General features: G+C 39.6%; 1 protein-coding gene and 1 long non-coding RNA gene across 7 annotated transcripts in view; both read left to right on the forward strand.

Annotated features, from left to right (window-relative positions):
* Positions 1–8,853, forward strand: part of VPS13A (vacuolar protein sorting 13 homolog A) — a 236,782-nt gene extending 227,929 nt beyond the window's left edge. The window contains exons 69-72 of the mRNA XM_047699155.1: positions 796–881; positions 3,899–4,022; positions 6,332–6,406; positions 7,437–8,853. Of these exons, the coding sequence (XP_047555111.1) occupies positions 796–881; positions 3,899–4,022; positions 6,332–6,406; positions 7,437–7,487 (336 nt within the window). The 3' untranslated portion in view covers positions 7,488–8,853. The remainder of the gene's footprint in view (positions 1–795; positions 882–3,898; positions 4,023–6,331; positions 6,407–7,436) is intronic.
* Positions 8,854–11,954: 3,101 nt separating this feature from the next.
* LOC125083154 (uncharacterized) overlaps positions 11,955–23,471 on the forward strand; it is a 44,790-nt gene continuing 33,273 nt past the window's right edge. For 2 of the 6 annotated variants that reach the window (XR_007122186.1, XR_007122185.1), the window contains exons 1-3: positions 11,955–15,502; positions 19,211–19,347; positions 22,294–23,121. This is a non-coding gene — a long non-coding RNA (uncharacterized LOC125083154). The remainder of the gene's footprint in view (positions 15,503–19,210; positions 19,348–22,293; positions 23,122–23,471) is intronic. The other 4 variants (XR_007122187.1, XR_007122190.1, XR_007122189.1 and 1 more) reach the window with 4 other exon arrangements.

Below are 23,471 nucleotides of genomic sequence, written 5' to 3' on the forward strand. Positions count from 1 at the left end.
AGACAGGCAGGCAGAGAGAGAGGAAAAAGCAGGCTCCCTGTTGAGCATGACCTTGGGATCATGACCTGAGCCAAGGCAGAGGCTTTAACCCACTGAGCCACCCAGGCGCCCCACTCTGCTCCTAATTTTTTTTTTTTTAAAGATTTTATTTATTCATTTGACAGAGATCACAAGTAGGCAGAGAGGCAGGCAGAGAGAGAGGAAGAAGCAGGCTCCCCACTGAGCAGAGAGCCCGATGGGGCTCCATCCCAGGACCCTGAGATCATGACCTGAGCCGAAGGCAGCGGCTTAACCCGCTGAGCCACCCAGGCGCCCCCTCTGCTCCTAATTTTTGAATGAGTTATGAGATTGGCAAAGAAAAGCATGTTTGTAAGGCAGATAGGAAAATTCCAGGGAAGATGCAAGATGGGGCTAATACTAAATTATGTGATACATACATGTAAATATGTGTTGGCATGTGTTTTTGTACCTTTTATCCTGGAAAAAATGAATATGCTAATTTAATAGTAACTTTAATAGATTCAATTTAAACTTTGTAAGTAATAACAATATCTTCTAAAAATCCAGCATTAACGACTGAAGTAGCTGCAATTGAGTCATCTTGAGTAAAGCAGTGCAAAAAGGTGCTTTTAAAAAGGAAGCAATAATTTTGTGAATACTCAGTTTTATGATATATTTACTGTATAAAAATGTTAATAATTTGTCCCCCACTGAGAAATGGCTTCTAGAGGATCACAGTGCATTACTTGCATTAGAATAGAAATAATAATGAAATTCTCTCTCACCTTTTTTTAGGTCATGGAAAATGGAAGATTTGCAAAATATAAGTATTTTACCCATGTCATGATCAATAAAACAGATATGCTAATGATAACTAAAAGGTAACTTTCTTTCTGGAATGTAATTTGTTGAGAGGTTAACTGAGAAGCCACTCATGAAGAGAAGCAGTTGACATTTGTCATTTGTTGCAGATAGTCACACAGATTCCTGCTAACTCTGGTCCTCTTGCTCTACAAGCCTTGTAGCAAAAACCTTCCATAAATTCATATTTAGCTTTGTACAGATAAATGCACAGCCATGCACAATTTAATATTTTTTCAACTAATTTGAATAATACAGAAATTCCCGTAAAACTATCTTCACACTACCATTTCTTCCCCTCTGAAAAAGTACATAATTTCAGATTACCCCAGAAGTCCTCCGGTGATATCTTTACATTAGCATGCGTAGAAACTCACGTAAGTACGTACACCATTGGAGACAGATCACTTCTTACATGGATACTCCCAACGATAGCCAAATCCTCGAGTAGACTGTAGACAATAGAGCTACGTGCAAAAATACACGGCCTCAGGGGGCTAGTGTTTGCAAGTCATTGTTAAACTGAGGAAAAAAATGAGCTGGTGCAGGATTAAAATGGGGATTTCTGGATGGATAGCAAAGAGCGAAATTGTGCCTGAGAGACAGAGGTTATGGCTGAATAGAAAGGAGTAGTCAATAAGCCTGTGTGGTTTTGTTCACTATCGAAAAGGAGAAGTTATATTAACATCTTGTTAGCTCAAGCTCAATGTTGAATTAGCAGTCATTTCTTTTTTTTTTTTTAAGATTTTATTTTATTTTATTTGACAGAGATCACAAGTAGGCAGAGAGGCAGGCAGAGAGAGAGGGGGAAGCAGGCTCCCTGCTGAGGCTCGATCCCAGGAGTCTGGGATCCCAGGAGTCTGGGATCATGACCTGAGCCGAAGGCAGAGGCTTTAACCCACTGAGCCACCCAGGTACCCCTTAGCAGTCATTTCTAAAGTTTTTCATGCTAATCATTTCTAAGTCTAAAATTTACAACACTATCTAATTTTCTTATTTAAAAAGTAACAGAGAGTAAAAAATTCACGCAGCATTAGAAGATGAATAGGTAAAGTGAGTCTTCATTCCATCCCAGGTACCAGTCCCTCTTTTCCCTGTCCCAGAGGCAACCACTTGTTTCCTTCTTGAAATAGTCTCTGCATATACAAGCATCACACATGTATATCTTAACATAAATGGAAATCTGTCAATGTACCATTCTGTACTTTGCTTTAATTTTTTGCTTTAGATCAATGTTGATAGCAGCATATGAACATCTTCCTTAATTTTAAAGGACTACTTAGCATTCACTTAGAAGTATGTACTGTATTTTACATCTAAGTTGTTAATAAGCTTTTATAATTAGGGGCAGAGCTTCAGCAGCTGTGTTTGTTCATAACGATTTTCATTCATGTTTCTATTAACCCTCTCTCCCATTGACGACATGAAGTGTGATTCATCACAGTTGAACAAGAACCAGTTACAAAATTTAATAGTCTACAATTTAGTTTGCAGCATTTGAAAACTGACCTTCTCAACACAGTAGACCTCTTTAAAGGAAGTTCTATAAACCTTGATGAAGTGAGGGAAGTGAGTGAGTTGTAGTTGACTAAAAGGTAGTATTCATACTTAGCATTTCTTTTCAAGTTTCAGATTTGAGGATTAAAGGGTCTTTGAATTGGGGGTGGGGTGGGGGGGCAGAGTGCTAGGTGCGGGCTACAAGATTAGCCTATCTTAGATTTTTCACATGCTTGAAGATATGTGGGAGGACCCATAGGTTTGTTCAAACAGTCCCTGTAATCCAGGATTGGTGAAAGAGAGGGTCTGAGACAGAAGGTTGAAGTGAGAGATGTAAGTCCTAATTAGCTTGTTCCTGCCAGGAGCCAGCTCTGTAACACAATCCCTTAACTTAAAGTATGTATTTCTTAAAAAAAAAAAAAAAAAATCTGGTTGTACCTAGAATTGATGTTTCAACCAGAAAGAAGAGCTAGAAAAGTAAAGGCCTTTGAAGGAAGGATTAAATAGAATTATTATAGACAGAATGCGTTTTTTTCCTCTCAAGGTGGGAAAACAGTTTTAAAAGGCTTTTTTGAGGTAGGTTAATAAACTTAGTGCATGGAGCCTTGGAAACATTCTAAAGCATTAATTACTTGAAAGTTCTCCAAGATATTAGCTAATAATAGGTTCGGTAAATTTTTTCCATTGTGTATAAAGTGCCTTACATATTTGACTCTAGAAGTACATTCATTTTTTTAATTTCATTTTATTTTTTCAGTGTTCCAAGATTCATCATTTATGTACCACACCCATTGCTCTGTGCAATACGAGCCTCCTTAATACCCCCCACCAGGCCCTCCCAACCCCTCACCCTCCTCCCCTCCAAAACCCTCTGTTTCTCTAAGTCCACAGTCTCTCTTGGTTCATTCATTTTTTTCTAACATAAATATGTTGTGCTATAAATATCCCACTAAGCATTGTTTTAGCTACGTCGCACAGATTTTGCTATGTTGTGTTGTATTTTCATTCTCATTCACTTCACAAGATACTATCTGATTTCTTCTGAGATTATTTGATGCGTGCATTATATAGTAGTATGCTAATTTCCAAGCATTTAGAAATATTCTTTCTGTTACTGGTTTCTCATTTAATTTCATTATGAACTGGGCACCTGGGTGGCTCAGTGGGTTAAAGCCTCTGCCTTCTGCTCAGGTCATGATCTCAGGGTCCTGGGAGCGAGCCCCGCCTCGGGCTCTCTGCTCAGTGGAGAGCCTGCTTCCTCCTCCTTTCTCTCTCTCTCTCTCTCTCTCTCTGCCTGCCTCTCTGCCTACATGTGATCTCTGTCTGTCAAATAAATAAATAAAATCTTAAAAAAAAATAATTTCATTATGATCTGAGCATATACTTTGTATGATTTCAGTTCTTTTATATTCCTCAAGGTTTTTTATGACTCAGAATATAGTGTCTCTTGGTTAATATTTTATGGGTACTTGCAATGAATGTATATCTTGCTACATAAGTGCCTTTATTCTACAGCGGATTCTTTTTTGTTTTTCCCCAGTGGTGTATTGTTTGTAACAAAAGGAACATTTGGACAGCTTACCTGTGAGTGGCAGTATAGTTTTGATGAGTTTACCAAAGAGCCATTCATTGTTCATGGGAGAAGATTACGCATTGAAGCAAAGGTATGTTGAATAGATTTTTTTTTTGAAAACTTGGAACTGAAAATAACGCACTGAAACGGTCCTCTTTACTTCCCATCTATTTTATAGATATTGTTTTGTCCTACTGTGGTTTTCCTTTACACCTCCTGTCTTTTTCAGGCTTAAAGAAAAGCAAGCTAGGCCAAGAAAAAATACCAGACTCTATGTGCTTTTGCATTGACAATAATGTTCCTGGGCCTTCATTTTCTAGAATCCCAACTTCTCACTGCTGTCCAAAACACAAAAATGAGAAAATCATTTGTATACCTCAAAATCCCTGGTGGTTCCATACAAAATGTTTTTCCTTGAAAATCTTAAAAACGGACTCTTGAAAAGTTGCCTCTCTCTAACAGATAGTTACTGGTACTTCTTTTTCTTTTTATAGGTATTAACTTCCCAATTCCATTCTAATCTTGAGGGCAAAGACCATTTCTCACTCTGCATTGATTAGTAACATGGCGCCTGGTACTTGAATGTAGATATAATGAATTGCTAGTCATTTGGCAAATCAGCAGAGACTCAGTGTTCATTATAAGTCTTAAAGATTCCACGAAGTGTTTTAAGCGATACAAAGAAGTACAAGATACTTGGCCTCAAGGTATCTGACCAGATACCTTTGCGTAGGGGCACTTTGGCACTGGCTATAGTAGTAGGAAATACTGTAAATGATACAGCCCAAGTAAGTTTTGTTCTTTGTTGTTTTTGTTTTATTTTGATTTTGAGGGATTTAATTGGCTCCTGTAACTGAAAGTCTTAAGTCTGTATCTGCTAGTTTAGATATGCTCCAGTGATGCCGTTAGCAGTTACTCTCTCTCCCTTCCTCTCCTCCTTCATTCTCTCCTTTGCCACTCCCACTTCTAGGTTCTACTTTCCTCAGTGTCGGCTTCATTGTCAAGCCGGCCAGCAGATGTTCCAGGTTTATATCCTACTAGCTCAGCAGCGTGAAAGCTTCTCACTGGGTCTCATTGGGCCACCTTTGGTCACATGCCTATCCTGAACCAGTCACTTTGGTCAGAGAGCTGGTATGAGCCAGCTGGCCAGGTGAGGGTCATGGGATCACCATGGTGTTTCCGAGAAGGAAGGGTCAGCTCTATCTGAAGTATTTGGAGTGAGAGAAGGTGAGAAATATTACCCAAAGGAGATTCAAAAGTTGTTGCTTGAAGAAGGGTCATTAGACACAGGCAGGCAGAAACAGATGTTTTCTGGGCTAGCCCGTAGTACATAACTGCCCCAGGGCCTTGTGTTTAACCATTGAAGATCATGTCTCTAGTCTTACCACTCACTCCAAAGACACAGGCAGCTCCAGAGTAGACTGGCTCTTTGTTCTTGAGGATCTTAGACCAGCTTATACATTGGGAATTTCTCTGATTCAATCACTCAGAAAATGAAAGGCCCTATGGTCTTGTGCAAAATAATGAATAGTGACTATGACTATGACTTTCTGCCTGTACACTTGCCTGGCTTTTTTCATATCTTTTTCTCTCTCCAAAGATAAATTTCTTCTTACCATCTTGGTTTCTTTCCCTTCTACCTTTTCTTGAAATCTTTAATCAGCAATTTTTTTTTTAAGTAAAAGAATCTGTTGTCTTCTAGAGTCTGTGTTTACATGGATGTTTGAATTATTTAGAGACATTATTTGACCAAGAGACCCTCACATTTCTTCCCCTGTAGCTCTGCCCATAGTTAATAGAGGTAAACATCACCCTACTCTTTAATCCTGTTACTTCTGTTTACCCTCTCATGCTTACTGTCCACCATTAGCTCTCCCCACAAACACTGAATAGAATACCAGAGAAGTATAAAAATTGGAGGACAATAAAAAAAAAATAGTAGAGTGCAATAAGCTTAAGTTACATTCTTACTACATGACGGATTTAAAATGTCAGAAATTACATATATACACAACCCCCTATGCAACACACCTGTGTATATTACCTTTTAACTGAACTCATCTTGATTTCATGGCCAGATACCAAGAACTATCTGGAGGGGAGAACACTGCTCTGATTTACCTCCTCATCCTTTGGATAAACCCTGTATGGCTTTGGCAATTGAAATCTCAAAGCTTTTTAATGTAAGCTTAATTATAATGGATATGGTAGAATTTAGTCTTTTTTTTTTTTTTTCCCATTTGTGTTTGAGTCTTCTTGGTTCTTCATTCTTGGCTTTTTTAAAGGTATATGATTTGGGTAAGGTGGTCACTTTAAACACAGATTTATAGAACTGTGGCATTTTTAAAATCCTATTTCTACAACTGGATTTTCATTTTAATGAAGTTACTCTCTTTATAGGAGCGGGTGAAGTCTGTGTTTCATGCCAAGGAGTTTGGAAAAATAATTAACTTCAAGACCCCAGAGGATGCTAGGGTAAATATAATGAATCTCTTTACTTAAACAGATAGCACTTCTCATTTCAAAGGCATGTAATAAGTTGGACTGTTTTCTAAGACAGTTAAGTTTTGTTTTTAATTTTGTTTTTGTATTTTTATGGTTTTAGTATATGTCACTAGATGTTTCCTCAAGACTATTTTTCATTACCACCTTTCTCAGTTTCTCTGTAATACATTTTTCATTTAATCTCTGTCACCATGTTATTTTATCCCAGAAGGTTTGTTTTTAATCTTCCTGCTCTCCCAGAAACATCCAGAAAAGGCTACTGGGCTCAGTTCTCGTTCTCTGTTTATCTTAGAGACAGTCCCACTAAGTTCTTCTTTCATTAATAGAAGCACATAGACCTCTGCGGAAGCTTCTCATAATGGGATAACCCTAATATTGCCTCCAGGGCTTTCATCCATTACACAGCCCCAGTGGTGATAGATATTATTGGTAGGAAGATTTGCATTATATTTTGCATTTTATTTTTGCAATTTCAGAGCCTTTTAAGATACAAAGATATTTGTATCATGAGAGCACATAAACTGCTCAAGAAGGTTGCTCTCCTGCCAGCCACTCTAGAATTCTGTATAATTACTCCTCCTCCAGCAGTAGAATCCTATATATGGATTCATGAAGGTTTGTGACACAGAACTGACATTGTTGGAAGAAAGGTTGCACAGATAGTTTTCACAGTATGCCACAAGTTATTCAGCAGGCTGCCAAATGACTCTTCTCTCTCAGCATGATTTATGTTTCTTATTCTGAAGATGCACATTCACATCCAAAGACCTTAGAAAAATATTATTCTTATTAGTAAATCAAACCTGGTACCATTGTCTCTGAACTTCTGGACTATTTAACTGAGGCAAATAATGTCTTAGGCAGGATGAATGTAATTATTGGCCATGAGTATACACCTAACCGAAATAGAAAGCCAACTTCTAAATTTATACTCATTACATTTTGAGTTTCATTGCAAGTTCTTGAAATAAGCAAATGTTGGTTTATTTCCCCACAACAGTGGATCCTTACAAAACTAGAAGAGGCAAGAGAACCTTCCCCGAGATTCTGATGGAGAACACTGCCTGAAGAGACACAGCAATAAATTATTAGAGTTTCAACCTTGTACCTTCCACAACCAGTTTGGGAAGTATAGTACAGAAGTAATTTCAAGTACTAAAGAAATTAAAAAAAAAAAAAACAAACATACACACAAAATCGGTTACAATCAGGTAAAACAATCATGTGATTAAAATATTTCAACTCAGTGGAGATCCAGTTGGTTTTCTAACTTGAATCATGCATCTAGTTAAAATTCTTCTACTTTATAAAAGAAGCATTTCTTTTATGAATCTTAAATATTTGCCCCAAGGGGTTCTCTGCAGTGTGGAGAAATTGCCCATATTTTGCACCCCGCCCCCCATGGAGCTAAGGTTAATGTTCCTGGTTTGTATTTTAAACTTCTATCATGCTTATTTCAGACTCCCTGAATCAGTGACAGGAAAATGATCAAATCAAACGTAGCCTCAGTGGTATCAAGAGAACCTTAGTGGTGGTTTCTTTAGAAACGTGAAATTCTTTTTACAGATAAATATTTTGGTATTATTTTCCTTATTTTTTTATAAAGGATGGGTTTGAATTATACTTCCATAGCATGACTATGAAAACAACCTTTTTTAATATAAAACAGATTGAATAATACCCCTTCAAGCTTCATCTTAAGAAAGGCTGGAAGAAATGAGTGTCAGACCCAAAAAGGAAGAGCCCCTTTCAGAACTTTGAAGCCTTAGAAATACTTCCTCATGCCAACATCATGGGATCTACTTGGTTTACCCAAGTCATGTTTTTAACAGATTGCTGACTTTAATGGAAAATTCCTGAAGCCTTAATAATACCAACTCTCCATTCACTGATAGTGTGAAATAGAATTCCCACCATCTGACATACAAGTTAGGCTTCAGAACAGACAGCCCTTCTTGTAAGTAAATGTCTCTACCCTGAAGAGTCAATTACCTGTTTTGTTGACAGAAGATTGGGAATTGCTGCTGTGCTTTCTCTACAGTTATTTAAATGAGAATCACTTTTGAAAGCTTGTCAGGACAGAAATCATGGGCTGTGCATTCGTTAAAAAAAGGCCATGGGTTTTTTTTCTTGGTTTTTGTCCAAGATCCTTGTACCTTAATATTAATGGACTTTTTCAAGTAAAAGGGGATGAATATATGATTGTGAAACCATGAAGAGAATGATCCAGTGTCTTATTTTGTTATCGAATAATGCAGAGTATTTGATGCATGTCGTATGTGCCATGAAATTATTATAAACTGTTTCTGGGATTGGAGACTCTGTATAGTCAGTGATTGTGAAATTCTTCTCAGGGTCTTCAAACCCTTGCTTTGTTGTAAAAGCTAAAATAAACAGCATGCCAGACTGTAATTGTATTCCTTCCTGTCTGAATCCTACTGATTTTCCTTTGAGGTTGTAGAAACACATTGTTTATTATTAATTATTTCCCTCAGGATGCTTTTTTCTTTGCTGAACATAAATTGAATAAAAAGATGGCAAATTTCATATCCCATGGTAGTGCGTATTCCCATGATGACTTTGGTTCAGAGCAATATAGACATTTTCTCTGTTGTTCAGCTCCTCTGATTTCATATACATTAAAATTAAAACTAAAAGTAGTGGCCAGAAAACTTCCATCAGATTATCGCCATTTGAAATGTTGCTTTACTGGAGTTCCATTTGGTGCCATTAACCAAATACTTCTTTACCTACTACAGTTTCATGATTTCATTCTCAGAAAAGATATAGACACATAACTTCTTTGGTGTTCCATAGTAAAGGAGAAAAGCCGAAAAGAGTAAGCAAAGATTTTTTTCGTATTCTCTGGAAAGCAGCATGGAACGGGTCTTTGTAACTAGTACATATGCAAAGCCAGCCTGCCTGTTTTTCCTGTGTTTACTTACCAATAAGGACCTAGAAATATCTTTTATTTTTGAGAAGTGGTCTACCCATCAACACCTCCTGTCACTTTGTTTCTAGAGTAGGAAGACCCACAATTACAAGAAGAGTCGTTTATCAATTGTCTTAGGAGGTTGTCTTCATCTAAATAAGTCACATTGGTAGATCGCTAGATGAAGAGCTGGTCTTTTTAGCATAACATTTTATAATTATGTGCTTGATTCTATGTTCGTGAACATTACAGAGTCCATAATCTGACTCTATTTGAAAATAAACTTCCCTGAATTCTATTTAACATTTAATGGATCTCTGTTTGAGAGCTTTAAGCTACTCCTGGTCGGTTGGTAGGTGCTATGGAGTGAGATCCCGAGTATTGTGTCCCTTCTCCATGTAGTTAGCTCGAGCCCCAGCCCCTTATTTCTAGCCCAGCATCTAGTCTGTCTGTGATGATTGTGTAAATCCCAACACAGAGTATCTGTTCCCTGCCAACTCTCCTCTGAAAAATGATGATCATTAGAAATAGCAACTTTGATTTCTGGTCCAACGAGAAGCTTCTGATTTCTTCACATTTACAAAATGACTGAACCCAGGAACATGTGCACTTCTCCGTTGGCTTCCCTCTTACTGTGTATGTACTGGCTGCTTTTTCCCTATAGTTAACAAGACCTTGGGATTTCCCCCAGGCTCAGTTTAACACAACCAAGTTATTTTCTGGTCCCTAAATAATCATTAGCTGCTCTAGGCAGTCCTTCCCTGATCCACCCTCCTCCACAATCCTAACCCATGACTAAACGGTCCTGTGGCCTCCAGATAAGTTAGGAATTCCTTCTTAATTATTTCCATCATAATTCTCTTGTGTTTTTATGATGATAATAACAGTAACTTTTCCCAGTGAATATATATGCATCTAGCTTATCTCTTAGAAATATCATGGTATTTTATTCCTGTCTGATAAAAAAACTAAAGACTCAGTGCTGAATTTTCTGCACCTCAGTTATTCAGTCACCACTTGCCAGTGTTAAGTGAGCCCTCAAGCCAAGCCATGGCCCATGTATTAAAAAGCCTGGGACCGAAGATGCTAGGCTAATTTGCTTATAGCAGTTGGAACTGGGTGCCCAGTCACTGCAGATAGAAGTAGCCGTTTGGAACTGGATGTTTTCCTGTTCCTGCCAACACAATTGAGAGAAATTTGTCTGGGTTCCGAGGCCATTGCTTTTTACCTTTTCTCAAGATCAGTCCAAATCCTCAAGGACAGTGGTTTTCAAGCTGTAGGTCTTAACCCATTAGTGGGCCATAAAAGCAATTTCACATCTCAAGGCCAGCATAGCTTAAAAGTAGAATAGAAATGAAAATAAGAGAACATTGCATGTAACAAGGTTAAATTGTTTCCTGAGATGTTTCCTAAATAGTTTATACACTATGTGTACTCTGTCACAATATAAAATGTTGTTTTCTATTGTGAATTGCATTTTTTTTAAAGGGCAAAACAAAAAACCTTGAGAACAACTGCTGTGGGAGGTGTGGGCCACACGCTGATTGTTGGAACAGTCTGGACAGTGTGGAACCTGGCCTCAGAGAAGGAGCAGCAGATCCACAACTCAGGGCATCTTCAGTTTATGAGCACCGTCTTTTTCTTTGGAGGGAGAAGATAGGATGGCTCTTGTTTTGCTTTTTATGAGATATTTTCCTTTCCTGATGTATATCCGATGCCCTCAGGTACCAGAAAAAGCAAAGTTAGATCTGCAGACAGCACCCCAAAAAGTCCACAGGCTTTTAACTAGAGATATTTAACCAGAGATATTTCAACCTGTGTCCCACTAATCATCCTACTAGGATCAGGCACAGCAGTTCTCTGCTTTTATGAGCTTGCTCATCCGCCGTCCATGTGATTCACTGGAAGCTGGTAAAGGCCCTTAAAAATGGGGAGCTTATGGTGCAACCACTCTGGAAAACAGCATGGAGGTTCCTCAAAATGTTGAAAATAGAACTACCCTATGACCCTGCAATTGCACTGCTGGGTATTTACCCTAAAGATACAAACGTAGTGATCCGAAGGGGCACGTGCACCCGAATGTTTACAGCATCAATGTCTACAATAGCCAAACTATGGAAAGAACCTAGATGTCCATCTACAGACGAATGGATAAAGAAGATGTGGTATATATACACAATGGAATACTATGCAGCCATCAAAAGAAATGAAATCTTGCCATTTGCGACGACGTGGATGGAACTAGAGGGTATCATGCTTAGCGAAATAAGTCAATCGGAGAAAGACAACTATCATATGATCTCCCTGATATGAGGGAGAGGAGATGCAACATGGGGGGTTAAGGGGGTAGGAGAAGAGTAAATGAAACAAGAGGGGATTGGGAGGGAGACAAACCATAAGTGACTCTTAATCTCACAAAACAAACTGAGGGTTGATGGGGGGAGGGGGTTGGGAGAGGGGGGGTGGGGTTATGGATATTGGGGCGGGTATGTGCTATGGTGAGTGCTGTGAAGTGTGTAAACCTGGCGATTCGCAGACCTGTACCCCTGGGGATAAAAATATATGTTTATAGATTAAAAAAAAAAATGGGGAGCTTAGCTACAGGTGACACTTTTGTAGGGCCGGAGTATGTGTTCTCTGGAAGGTGCTATACACACGCCGGTGCCATGCAGTCGAGTGAAATAAGTGGGTTTCTTCCTTTCTTTAGATTCCAGGTAGAAATAACCTGCATTCCTTATTCAAGGTTCAGGACAAAATTCATTCAGTTTTTTCCATGCTGTTGCCCAGTATCCCCTGTAGCTCCTTCACATGCCTTCAAAGAAGGGCCTTCACCCAGGGCTTTGAAATCTACCTGACTGCTGATGCTGACCAGTCAAGCTGTGTTTAATCAGTTAAAATGTGTATGGTTCATTGGCTCTGTAGTTTTGGTCATTGGCCAATACAACTGTGAATGACCTTCGCTCATGCTTTTCTTTCTGGCACAATGGGTATAAAGGAATACTTGTTTCAAGGTGATTCTGCAAGCCGGCCACCCCACAGGCTGAGAAGATGCTGGATCCTCTGTTACACACCTCCTTTGTGTTTCCTTAATTGAAACCTTTTCTACTTTATTTCCTGTTTTGTTTTAAAAAAAAAAAAGTGCCATGTTATTAAAAAAAAAAAGTTTTACTTTAGAAGTATGGATTCTTTTTTAAAAGCATAATAGCATTTTCAAAAAAAAAAAAAAAGGTGATCATTTTGGTTCCCAAAGAGCTACATAACAAACATGACTTCAAATTTTATAGTTTGATATGTGTGTACTTAAATTTTTTATGACTTTGTACACTATAAATGAACATGTACTCTAGTTTAATACCCACTATGATATGATCTGTCGATCTGAAAACCCTGTCACTGAACACTCATGACGTGTTATTCTGATACCTCAAAAATGGGTCCCTTCCAGTGAGGTCCTATAACAAGAAATCCTGTGAGAGTTCCACAATAAAAAGTCTAACAATCAGTACTATGCCTAGAACTGCTGGAAAGCCCCCCTGTCTCTTACTATGTCATCATACTGTCGGTGTTCCATTGGCTACCCAAAAGTTCTATTTAAGGGGTGAAAAACACTCAAAAATGTAAATTACATTAAAATGTTCTGAGTATCAATAATTTTATACACAAACTATTACAGATCATACCTGGGGCTTCTTTCAAGGTTGGGTAGATTGTTATAGACTTTTAGAAAAATGATCATCTCTGTATGTGAATATGTGTATGACAAAGGAAAACAGATTTTTCAGGGAATATGCACTTCCTTACTAATACTTCCTTACTAATTTTTCTGTTGACCAAATAGTCTGTGCTTCTTTGGGATGCTTACGGTTCTTTGGTAAAAATATGGTTATTGATGATGTTAATTTTTAAAATATCTATTTCTGCATCATGGCAATATTTCCTTCACTTCTGTGTTCCTTATATGTCTAATGTGGGCTCCAGTCCAGTTGCCTGTTATAGTCTCTGCCTTTTTATTTTAAAATGTTGATAATTTATAAACATAAACGTTTATACTGAAGTTCCTCCTCTTCAAATTGAACTTGGTCTTTTTTTCTTTTTCCTGAAAATTGATTAACCATACTCACTAATGACTTTTTTCCTTAAAAAAAAAAAATCATTACTTTTTGCCCTTGGTAGAATGAGGTTTCTTGGTCAGATGACTCCTCAGGGGTAATGTATACTTTTTCCAATAAAATGGGTCAAGTAAAATTTTCTCATCTTCAGTCTGCCTCTGTTTTTAGTTGTTGGGTAGAACCAGAAACATTACCAGTAAGTCCTCCCTCACCTCTCTAAACTCTCTCTCGGGGGCTTACATAAATGTGGATAACAAAGAGATTGGCTAAACTCCTGATTTTTCTAGAAGACAGCATTCCAGCCCAGCATGGTCCTTGCAAACTAAAAACCCGTTGATCAATACTTTGCAAATTGTTAAGCAAAGCACCAAGATTGTGCTTCTCAACCTCAGCAAACTTCTAATGGCTCCTTTCCTTGGTAAGTAATGGGCACAGTTTGAAGGAAGGGGTAGGAGAGAATGTTTTTACTTGCATAATTAATTAATATTTGGCAGAGATAATTACTTTGCCTCTGATACGGAGAGTTCAGCCTTTGCATGACTTAAGAAAATACTTTGTTATTACTATTCTCTGTCCTGGTTTATTAGATAACCTTCCTGCTACTGGATTGATTGAAAGCCCATCATTTTCTTAACATGCTTTCTCAGCTGAAGGTAAATTAAAAATAACAATTCAGTGCTAGCAGGAACTTAAAAAACGAAATCCTACATTAATTCCCTTGATTACTGACGGTCTTGAACGTTTAGCGTAAGTTCGGTAATGATCAGAAGCAGTTCCTAAGCTTCAGTGCGCCGTGTTTTTCCCCTCCTCCCTACGGCTCTCCTTTTTGTTTGTTCCTAGATATCCCTAAGAGCTGCTTCCCCATCCCTGTGCTCTCTTGGGCAAAGGTATCTTGGCTCTTCTTTTCCTAGACCCTCACTGTTCCGGCTAATTTTTAGCATTTTGTCAGGTTCCACAAAAACTGTTGCTTTGCATTCATTTCTTGAGGGAAGGTTGGTTTTTACAGCTTAGTGTTGCTGTGGTAGAACCGCGAGCTGGAGGAATAATTCCTGTTTTCCCAGCAGTGATGCTCTTCTGCTCTTTACCAGCTTCACGTTTACAAGTGTCCAGCAGAATGAGAACCGGTCTGTGCTCTCACTGGCTAATGAAAAGGCTCAGTGCGGTTACAGGAGCGCTGACACATTGTTCCGTAACAGGCATAGCTATGGGAGTATGTTTCCCAGACTGATTGGAGATCAGATCCATCACACCTTAAATCCCTAAGTCGCTGTGCTGTGTATGTTTTAGTACGTGTGCTCAGACCTTCCAATAAAAAGCAAACACAAAGACACACCGGGCCTCTAGTTTGGCATATTCTGTGCTTCCCAGGTGATTCTGTTTCTGCTTTACTGAGCCAGCTACTAGGGGAACCCCAACACAACATGATGATGAATGCAGAAGACCTCAAAAAGGAGGATGAAGGGAAGTAGACTATGCCCCCAAGCATGCCTCTTTGGCTTAAGAATTGTTTTTAAGGAACAACAGACACAGGAAAACCAGGGGTTACCTTTCGTAATGAAATTCATAAGCAAATCTCCATTTGAAGGGTGTCTCCCTCTTTGTATTAAAAGAAGGAGGACTTCAATCACAAGAAATGCTTATGAGGAGGAGCCCAACTTACATCTGCATGTCAACCTTACCATACATTTCCTTGTAGCTCCCCATAATTGGCCTTCCCCACCCCGAACACCTTTCTTGTGTGGGGAGAAAAGTAAGGTGATAGCCTGGCCCATTTTAGAGGGTTACTCAGTTTTCCTGGGTTTCTCCCATGTTTACAGAAGGTGTACATGTTATCAAACTGTTTTTCTCCTGTTAATCTATCTTTTATTACAGGGATGGGATCCCACTCAACAAACTAGAAAAGAAGAGGGGAAATTATTTTTCCTCCCCTACAGTTTGGTGACTCATCATGGACTTGCTGAAACAGCATACTCCCCCTGGAGCCTACAGACAGGATCCTGGAAAACTGGCAGAAGCTGGCAAAGGGTAAGAAGCCTTACCAACATAGCTCCCCTAGCTGTCTCTCTGTGCCTAGTTGAGAGAGGAAGGGAAAATTTCACCTTCTTCATTCTTTACAAATTTCCGTTAGCAGGAGAAAATATTTGTATGAACAGTTCTTTGTGTATAGAGACTCTGGTAAAGATTCTTCTTATGAGTACCCTTGTTTTCTGTTGATCCCTTTCTTTCTAAAGATGGTCGTTGTTTTCTGTTGTCTCTTGTGTGTCATTTGTCGGGAAAAGGAGAACGATAGGCCAGACATTTTCCTTTCATTTTTGTGTCTTGAGAGCTTGGCTTTTTGACCAGTGAGAATACTTTCCCTGGTCTCCCCTAGAGGGAAGATGCAAGTATGGGTTTATACGTGACAACGAGCCATATAGGCCAGGGATCCAGGACATGAAGTGAGAAGCCACCGTGCCAGCTCTCAGGGGAGTTTACCTTAGGGGTTCCCAGTCCATAAGGGACCTGTCTTCTCAACCTTCATTGTCTCGGTGCCAGAAAAGTCCCATTCTAGCAGCATGTGTCCGGGATCACAGATTAGCATGTCTAGGACTGGAGGTGTCTCACGTTCTCATGGGATACAAGAGACATCCTTTCACTATATCATTCTAATGGCCTGTGACAAGGGAAGGTCTTTGCTTTCGTACGTTAACCCTAACAGTGAACTTCCCGGATTTGTAAGGACTGCATCTTTTCCAGCACAGGGTAGGATACCTCTTGTCTGCCCAAAGAGGGCACCTCTTACATCCATGGTTAAGCCATAAAAAAAAGGCTTATGAGTTTGAGTCCCTTTGGAGGTTAATACAAGATCTTACTCATCAATAGCCAGATGATGGATCATTTGGTTTGGAAAGACTTAACTATTTGAAAAAAAATTTTTTTAGATCTCAACCTAAATGGTTGTGTCACTGGTATCTAGAGAATGGGCAAACTGAAAAGACGACATGAAGGAATACAGCATCAGCCTCAAGGACTCTCTTAACAAGATGAAATTGCAAAGTGCGTTTTATCTCCACTTTCAGAAGATTTCTACCAGATTTAGAGAAGAGGTAGATCAGTGGCCATTTACAACTCCACTCACAGGGTCCTCGATTGGCTGCTCAGGGGTCTTGTTCTCACCCATGTTTATGCTGCAGTGATCAGACAACCCAGCCAGGCCCTTGGGGCAGACTCCCCTCACAGAGGAAATGGATGACCAGAATTTCTCCCAGGCCTTCCTGCAAATGCTCAGGAAATGGATTGGCGAAGGCTGATGTGCAGTGACTGATAAAAGCAATAGTAGGTCTTTTTACCCTAAAGTGAGTTGGTCCCAGGTTGGAGTCTACGCTCAGAAGAGGAGAGGATTCAGAGGTTCTTGTTGAATGTTTCATATACTCTTTACACAGGCCTACTGTGTTAAGCCCTGAAGTTCCTGGACATAGGACTCTTGATTTCCATCTTAGTTGGAATGGAAATCTTCCCCAATACGGATATAAAAAAGCAAATCAAAGATAATGTAGTTGGATGGGTGTGTCAGCCCCATAATGCATTCAGGCTCCTCTACTTCTTTGAGGAATTAGAAATACCATCTTTTGTCTTAAAAATCTTTACAAAACTAGAAATGCAGTTTTAGAAGCACTACAAAGTCCATCCATCGTTGCCAATCCCAAAACCTCCCCTCTTCATCTCAAAATGCCTGCAGTTACTACATAAGATTGGAATATTGGAAATGGAATTGTCCCGCACCTAAGAAAAGGAAAAATTTTAATAGTAATTACTCTAGACTTCTGGTAGTAGGCAAATATGCCCCACGGCCCCTGGAGACAGCTTGGATACTTTCCCTTTTCCTTTGGTGTCTATTTTCTACCCCCATCTTCACGAGGACCTGAGAGCTATCTCTTCGAAATGAAGACTTTGGGGAGATGATTCCCATTAGAAGGAGAAAAGGAGCTTTTTAGAAATTGGGCACAATTTTTTAAAAAAGTGGCTTCCATACAAATCTCCATAAAAAAGCCTTTGCCTTCTGAGTTAGCCATAAGTAAACTTAACTCATTCCATCTGCCAGAAACACAATTTGGATCCAGCTGTTTTTTTTTTTTTTTTCCTTTTTTAAGATTTTATTTATTTATTTGACAGATCACAAGTAGGTAGAGAGGCGGGTGGCGGGGCAGGGTGGGAGGGCGGGTCCCGATGCAGGGCTTGATCCCAGGACCCTGGGACCATGACCTGAGCCGAAGGCAGAGGCTTAACCCACTGAGCCACCCAGGTGCCCCACCAGCTATTCTTTTATAAACTACTGACTTGTGTGTTGTTTTACCAGATTCATAGTTAAAATGTTACAACGACAGGTATAAGTCAGTTTGTATCTATGTTTATGTGTATCTGTGTGTGTTGTAGATAGAATATTTTTGGGGGGGCCGCCTGGGTGGCTCAGTGGATTAAGTCTCTGCCTTCGGCTCAGGTCATGATCCCAGGGTCCTAGAATCAAGACCCATGTCATCGGGCTCTCTGCTCAACAGGGAGCCTGCTTCCTCCTCTCTCTCTCCCTGCCTTTCTGCATACTTGTGATCTCTATCAAATAAAAAAAAAAAAAATTTTTTTTTACCTCCAGATGGTATTGCCAAAATTAATTTGTAAACTAGCTCTACTCTTGGTTGGCTCAGAAGTAACTGCTTATGTGAGTTAAGCATTTCTAGACTCAGAAATACAGAAATTAACCCAAATGTTTTCCAAATTCATGTGATCTGGGAAAATATTCAACAAGTAAAAGCCAGTGTAATTTGGTTTAATTGAAGTAGGTATGTCTTCAGGGTTGTCAATTTTGGATGTAATGCAAACATACAACTTTTATTCTACCTGGTTTATTAGTCAAATGAGTTCCTGTTATCTCTGTTACAAAACTTGTCGGCAAGAAAACTAAAAGAATGATGGCCTTAATGTCTTTAGAAGTCATCTCAGTATGATTAAGAACAAGTGAATTAAGTAGATTTAAGTGGGATTAAAGTTTATAAATGAAATTTTCAACAATGATGTTTGATGACATAGAAGATATGCTTTCCAGTCTTTAAAATAGCTTTAAAATAGCTTTCGAAATGTCTTTGGTAATTGTAACCTATAAAATTTTCCCAGGTTAAATGATGGAAATTCATTGGAATATCTAAACTTCCAAATATGATAAAATACTGGAGTATTACTGAACGTAGGTTTGTATATTTTTGGCTTAATACAGAAAAACTAAATATATTTGGGTGTATTAGTAAACATCTTGTACCACACTGAAAAATTATACTATGAAGCAGCATATGCTTCTAGAAATTATGGAATGTATTCATAAATTTGCCAAACTACAGTTGATAACTGCTTCTTAGTTCTAGAAATTAAGGTTTCAGAGGGTTGGGAATACTCGTTAATATACATAATTAAAACCTCTCTGTATGCAAGGAAAGTAAGATGTGGTTTGGGTTCAGAAAAGGTATGAGATACAAAGATGCATTCTTGTTACAGGAAAGAATAGTGTCCTGGAGTAGAACGAGTTGTTTCAGAAGAGGAAAGGTAGCGTAAGGAAAAATGAATTGGATATAGAAAGTTGGAGAGAGAAAACTGTGTGTAATTAAGCTAGCTAAAATGGTATGAATTCATACATGTGTAAACATAAACTTTAGTATCAATAGTATACTCGAATAAAACTAAAACTTGGTTTTCTTCCATCTCCTGAAGGTGTAACTGAACCAACTTGAGTTTGTTCCCTGGCCAGTCAAGATAAACAGTATACCCGGTTGGGTTGTTGGACAAAGTAAAATTTGCAGCAAAAAAGGAGTTCAAAGGGCATAACCTCCAAAGCTATGACTCCCTGAGTAAGTGTGCATGGGTTCCTTTTCTTTAGGGTTAGGGTGAATATTTTAAAAAGGGGATCTCTTGGGGCACTGGGTGGCTCAGTCGGTCAAGTGTCTGACTGGATTTTAGCTCCGATCATGATCTCAGGGTTGTGAGATTGAGCCCTGTGTCAGGCTCTGCTCTGGACATGCAGCCTGCTGAAGATTCTCTCTCCCCCCCTCTCCCCATCCCCCAGCTCATGGGCACATGCTCACTTGCTCTCTTTCTCAAATCTAAAAAAAAAAAAAGAAAGAAAAGAATCCTCTAAAAGGGATGGATCTCTTGTCATCAGATGTGGAGGCAGGCATGAGATCCCACAAGCACCTTAAGGAAGGATGTCTACGCTACACTGTATGTTATGTAAATGAGGTTGTGCTCCTCATTAGGTGGAGATTTTAGTATTACAATGAGGTGTATGTAGTTGTCGGTCACTCGAGAGGTCACTCCGTGGTCCAAGGGCCCAGGTGCGAGCCAGGGGTTAAGCTCAAACTGGTTTGGGTGGTGTGGGCCTGCTGGAGGTCTTATCAGGACCTTCCCTATGCTAGTGGCCTCTGCCTGAGTCAATAAACTGGAAAGAAGAGCTTAAGGAGAAATGTAGAAAAAAGGTCGGTGAGTACGAGCAAGGGGCTGTAATGGTGAGGGCTTGGGTTCTAGCTGGTAACAAAAAGACAAAGTCCTTTCTGACTTTGGTCTGCTCCTGATAGAGAAAAACCTTTCACAGTTTTTTATCTTTCAAGCTGACTGGAAAAAAGATTTTGTGTTTTACTGAAATAATTTCCTGTGTTTCATGTCATCTTTATCATCAATTTTTTGATTACTTAAGAAAACCCAGGCTTCTCAAGAGTAAGAGCCCAGTTTTGCTCACAACTAGGTAACCTTCTGTATTTGCCTTTGAAATCTCTTGTCACTTTGGTTAAAATAGGTAATCGAGTATTGTTTCTAAATTCTGGTCAAGTATTCAAAGCTATTGAGTTTTTTGAAGAGCTAAAACTTAAATTTTTTTTTTTTTTAAGATTTTGTTTCTTTGTCAGAGAGAGAGAGAGAGAAATCACAAGCAGAGGGAGTGGCAGGCAGAGAGAGAAGCAGGGTCCCCGCTGAGCAAGGAGCCCCATGTGGGGCTCAATCCAGGCCCTGGGATCATGACCTGAGCTGAAAGCAGCCGCCTAACCAACTGAGCCACCCAGGCGCCCCATGAAACTTAAATTCTAAATGAAGTCTTTTTAAAAAGATTTATTTACTTATTTGAGAGAGAGAGAGAGAGAGAGAGAGCATGAGAGGGGGGAGAAGCAGATGCCCCGCCGAGCAGGGAGCCTGATGCAAACTCATCCCGGGCTCCAGGATCACGACCCAAGCCGAAGGCAGATGCTTAACCAACTGAGCCACCCAGGTGCCCTAAATGAAGTCTTTTTGACCTTGAAATAACTAGGGATGTTCCAGAGGGCCCCTTAGACTTCTACTAAATTACATGGGAAGCATTCCCAAGTAAGAGATACTAACCTTTGCTTCGGCTGTATTTGTATGGCTACAGGTCATTAACATAAATGTTCCAGAAATTGTAATTCCTAGAAATCTGTTATGTCCTTACCACTTGTAATTCTACTTATTATCAGTTGCATTATTGTGAACTCTCACTAGATCTTTAACCATGGCCATTTTTTTTTAAAGATTTTATTTATTTGACACGCACACCGAGACCACAGGTAGGCAGAGACAGGCAGAGAGAGAGGGGGAAGCAGGCTCCTTGCTGAGCAGAGAGCCTGATTCGGGACTCAATCCCAGGACCCTGAGATCATAACCTGAGCCGAAGGCAGAGGCTCAACCCACTGAGCCACCCAGGCGCCCAACCATTGCCATTTTTAAAGTGTTTTGCTATTTATAGGCGTTATTATTCTGCTTTTGCAAAACTGCTTCATCTTCAAGGAGATTCATGGAAAGAACTCTGACAAATACAGGTTTCTGATAACTTTCAAATCATACCATTCACCTTCTAAAACTCTGTGGAAAAAGTGGAATTACAAAATTGCTAGTAAGAGATGAAGATAAGCAAGGATTACATGGGATTGAATGAACCAATGAGGACGATTTTAATTTTTATGACTTTGAAATACTAGTTATTTCCAGACTTAAGGGAAAGCTTTTTATTTTTTCTTACGCTACCTATGACTTACAGCAATTTGGTAAAGTATGTATTAATGAACAAAATGAAACAATTACTTTTTCTCCCTACCTGGTCCCTCTAGAATTTGGAAACTCATAGTGACCCTTCTTATTTTCACGGCAATACGGTTACTTATAAAGTTCAATAAGCATCTGTTCTTATAAGAGGACACAATTAGAAACACTGGTTATACTACCAAGACTTTGAGTGGACTGTCATATTTGAGAATGTCCATAGAATCAGACGTGACTGTGCAGTTTTAAGAAGGTTAGTTTGACTTTATGGAGTTGGTACAGCCTCTTTACAGGGTTCCAGGCACCTTACCCAAGAAAGGTTACTTTCCGGCAGGTGCAGGAACCTTAGAATATTTGGGGCAATCTTAAGAAGAGAGGAACTAACCTAAATCTATAGGTACTATAGGCAACATGAGGGTAAGTCCAATCTGAGTTTCCTTTTTTTTTTTTTTTTAAGATTTTATTTATTTGACAGAGATCACAAGTAGGCAGAGAGGCAGGCAGAGAGAGAGGAGGAAGCAGCCTCCCCACTGAGCAGAGAGCCCGATGCGGGGCCCGATCCTAGAACCCCGAGATCATGACCTGAGCCGAAGGCAGAGGCTCAATCCACTAAGCCACCCAGGCACCCCCCAATCTGAGATTCCTTATGATAAGTTCTAATAAGTTCCAAAATTTCAAAGAAAATATACGGTCAACCACTAGTCTTGTTATGTAAATAATCAGGCCAAGTGTAATTTTGTTACTATCTTTGGCAGAAGTGGGGATGATTACAGAGGAAGATGATGCTTCATTGGAAACTACTACACCCTGTGAGTATCAGATTCTAGTTGTGTTGTCTGAAGTTTCATTATTTACCTGTAAATGGACTTCATCCTGAATTCTTCTAGTTTCCTTGCATAATCTTGCTAGAGACCTCCTCAAAGTAACATTCCCAATTTTACTCTCTTTTGACTTGGAGTCACTGAAAACAAACTGCATGAAATTCCTGGAAATTTGATTTGATATAATTCTAGTTACCTTAAAATGTAGGTCACAGAAGTAACCAGATGTCCTTGTCAGCTGCATTATCGTGAACTCTCATCAGATCTTTAATATTGGCCATTTTGTAAGTCTTTTGTCAATTACAGAAGTTATTTCAGAACGTTTTGCAAAAGTGTGGAGCCAAGCCCTGTAAACTGAATGTGAAGGACTTGCTATAAACTCCACAGAAATGCCCCAGTAGCTCATGTTTACAGTCTTCGTGCCTGTTACCTTGTGGGCCAAAGCTGACCTCAACACATGATGACAGAGACATTCACGCTGCAGAAGATCCTTTGACCCCCAACGTGTAGAAATCTTCTGACTGGCTGCCCTCAGGACAGAGATTCAGTGCATGATTTGCTCCAACCATTACCCTTTTCCTCCCCCCCTCCCCCCATAGAAATGCTGATTAAATCCTTGCTTGCACTGCAGAGGCCTAACTGGGCTTCCACCTGCCCCTCCCGCTCCTGAAATGAGCCAACCTGACCTGTTCACAAGACCGACACTGGTTCCATGAAACTACGGAACAATCTGTCAATCCACTCAACTTCTGGACTGTGAAGGTAATTTGAAGTTTCAAAGGCAGACCCAAAGGGGAGCAGACCATGGCACCCCAAAATATGCCTCTTTGGCATAAGGATGATTTTGAGCTAAATATTTTTAAGAAACAGGAGATCCAGCAAAAGCTCTGAAAATGTGGCAAGAGCTACCCTTTTATGAGGGAAATTGACATGGATAAGGGAACTCCCCATTTGTAAGGGTCTCTCCTGCTCTGTACCAGAGAGAGAAGGAGCACTCTACATCCTAACACCCTTACTCCTGTTTACGGGGCTAACCACTCATAGGTGACTCCTCCTCCCCCAACATATTTAGCTGGAAAAGGTACTCAAGGGGAGAACCTAGCCTATTTGGG

The sequence above is a fragment of the Lutra lutra genome, chromosome 13 (assembly GCF_902655055.1).
Source record: "Lutra lutra chromosome 13, mLutLut1.2, whole genome shotgun sequence".
Classification (NCBI taxonomy): Eukaryota; Metazoa; Chordata; class Mammalia; order Carnivora; family Mustelidae; genus Lutra; species Lutra lutra.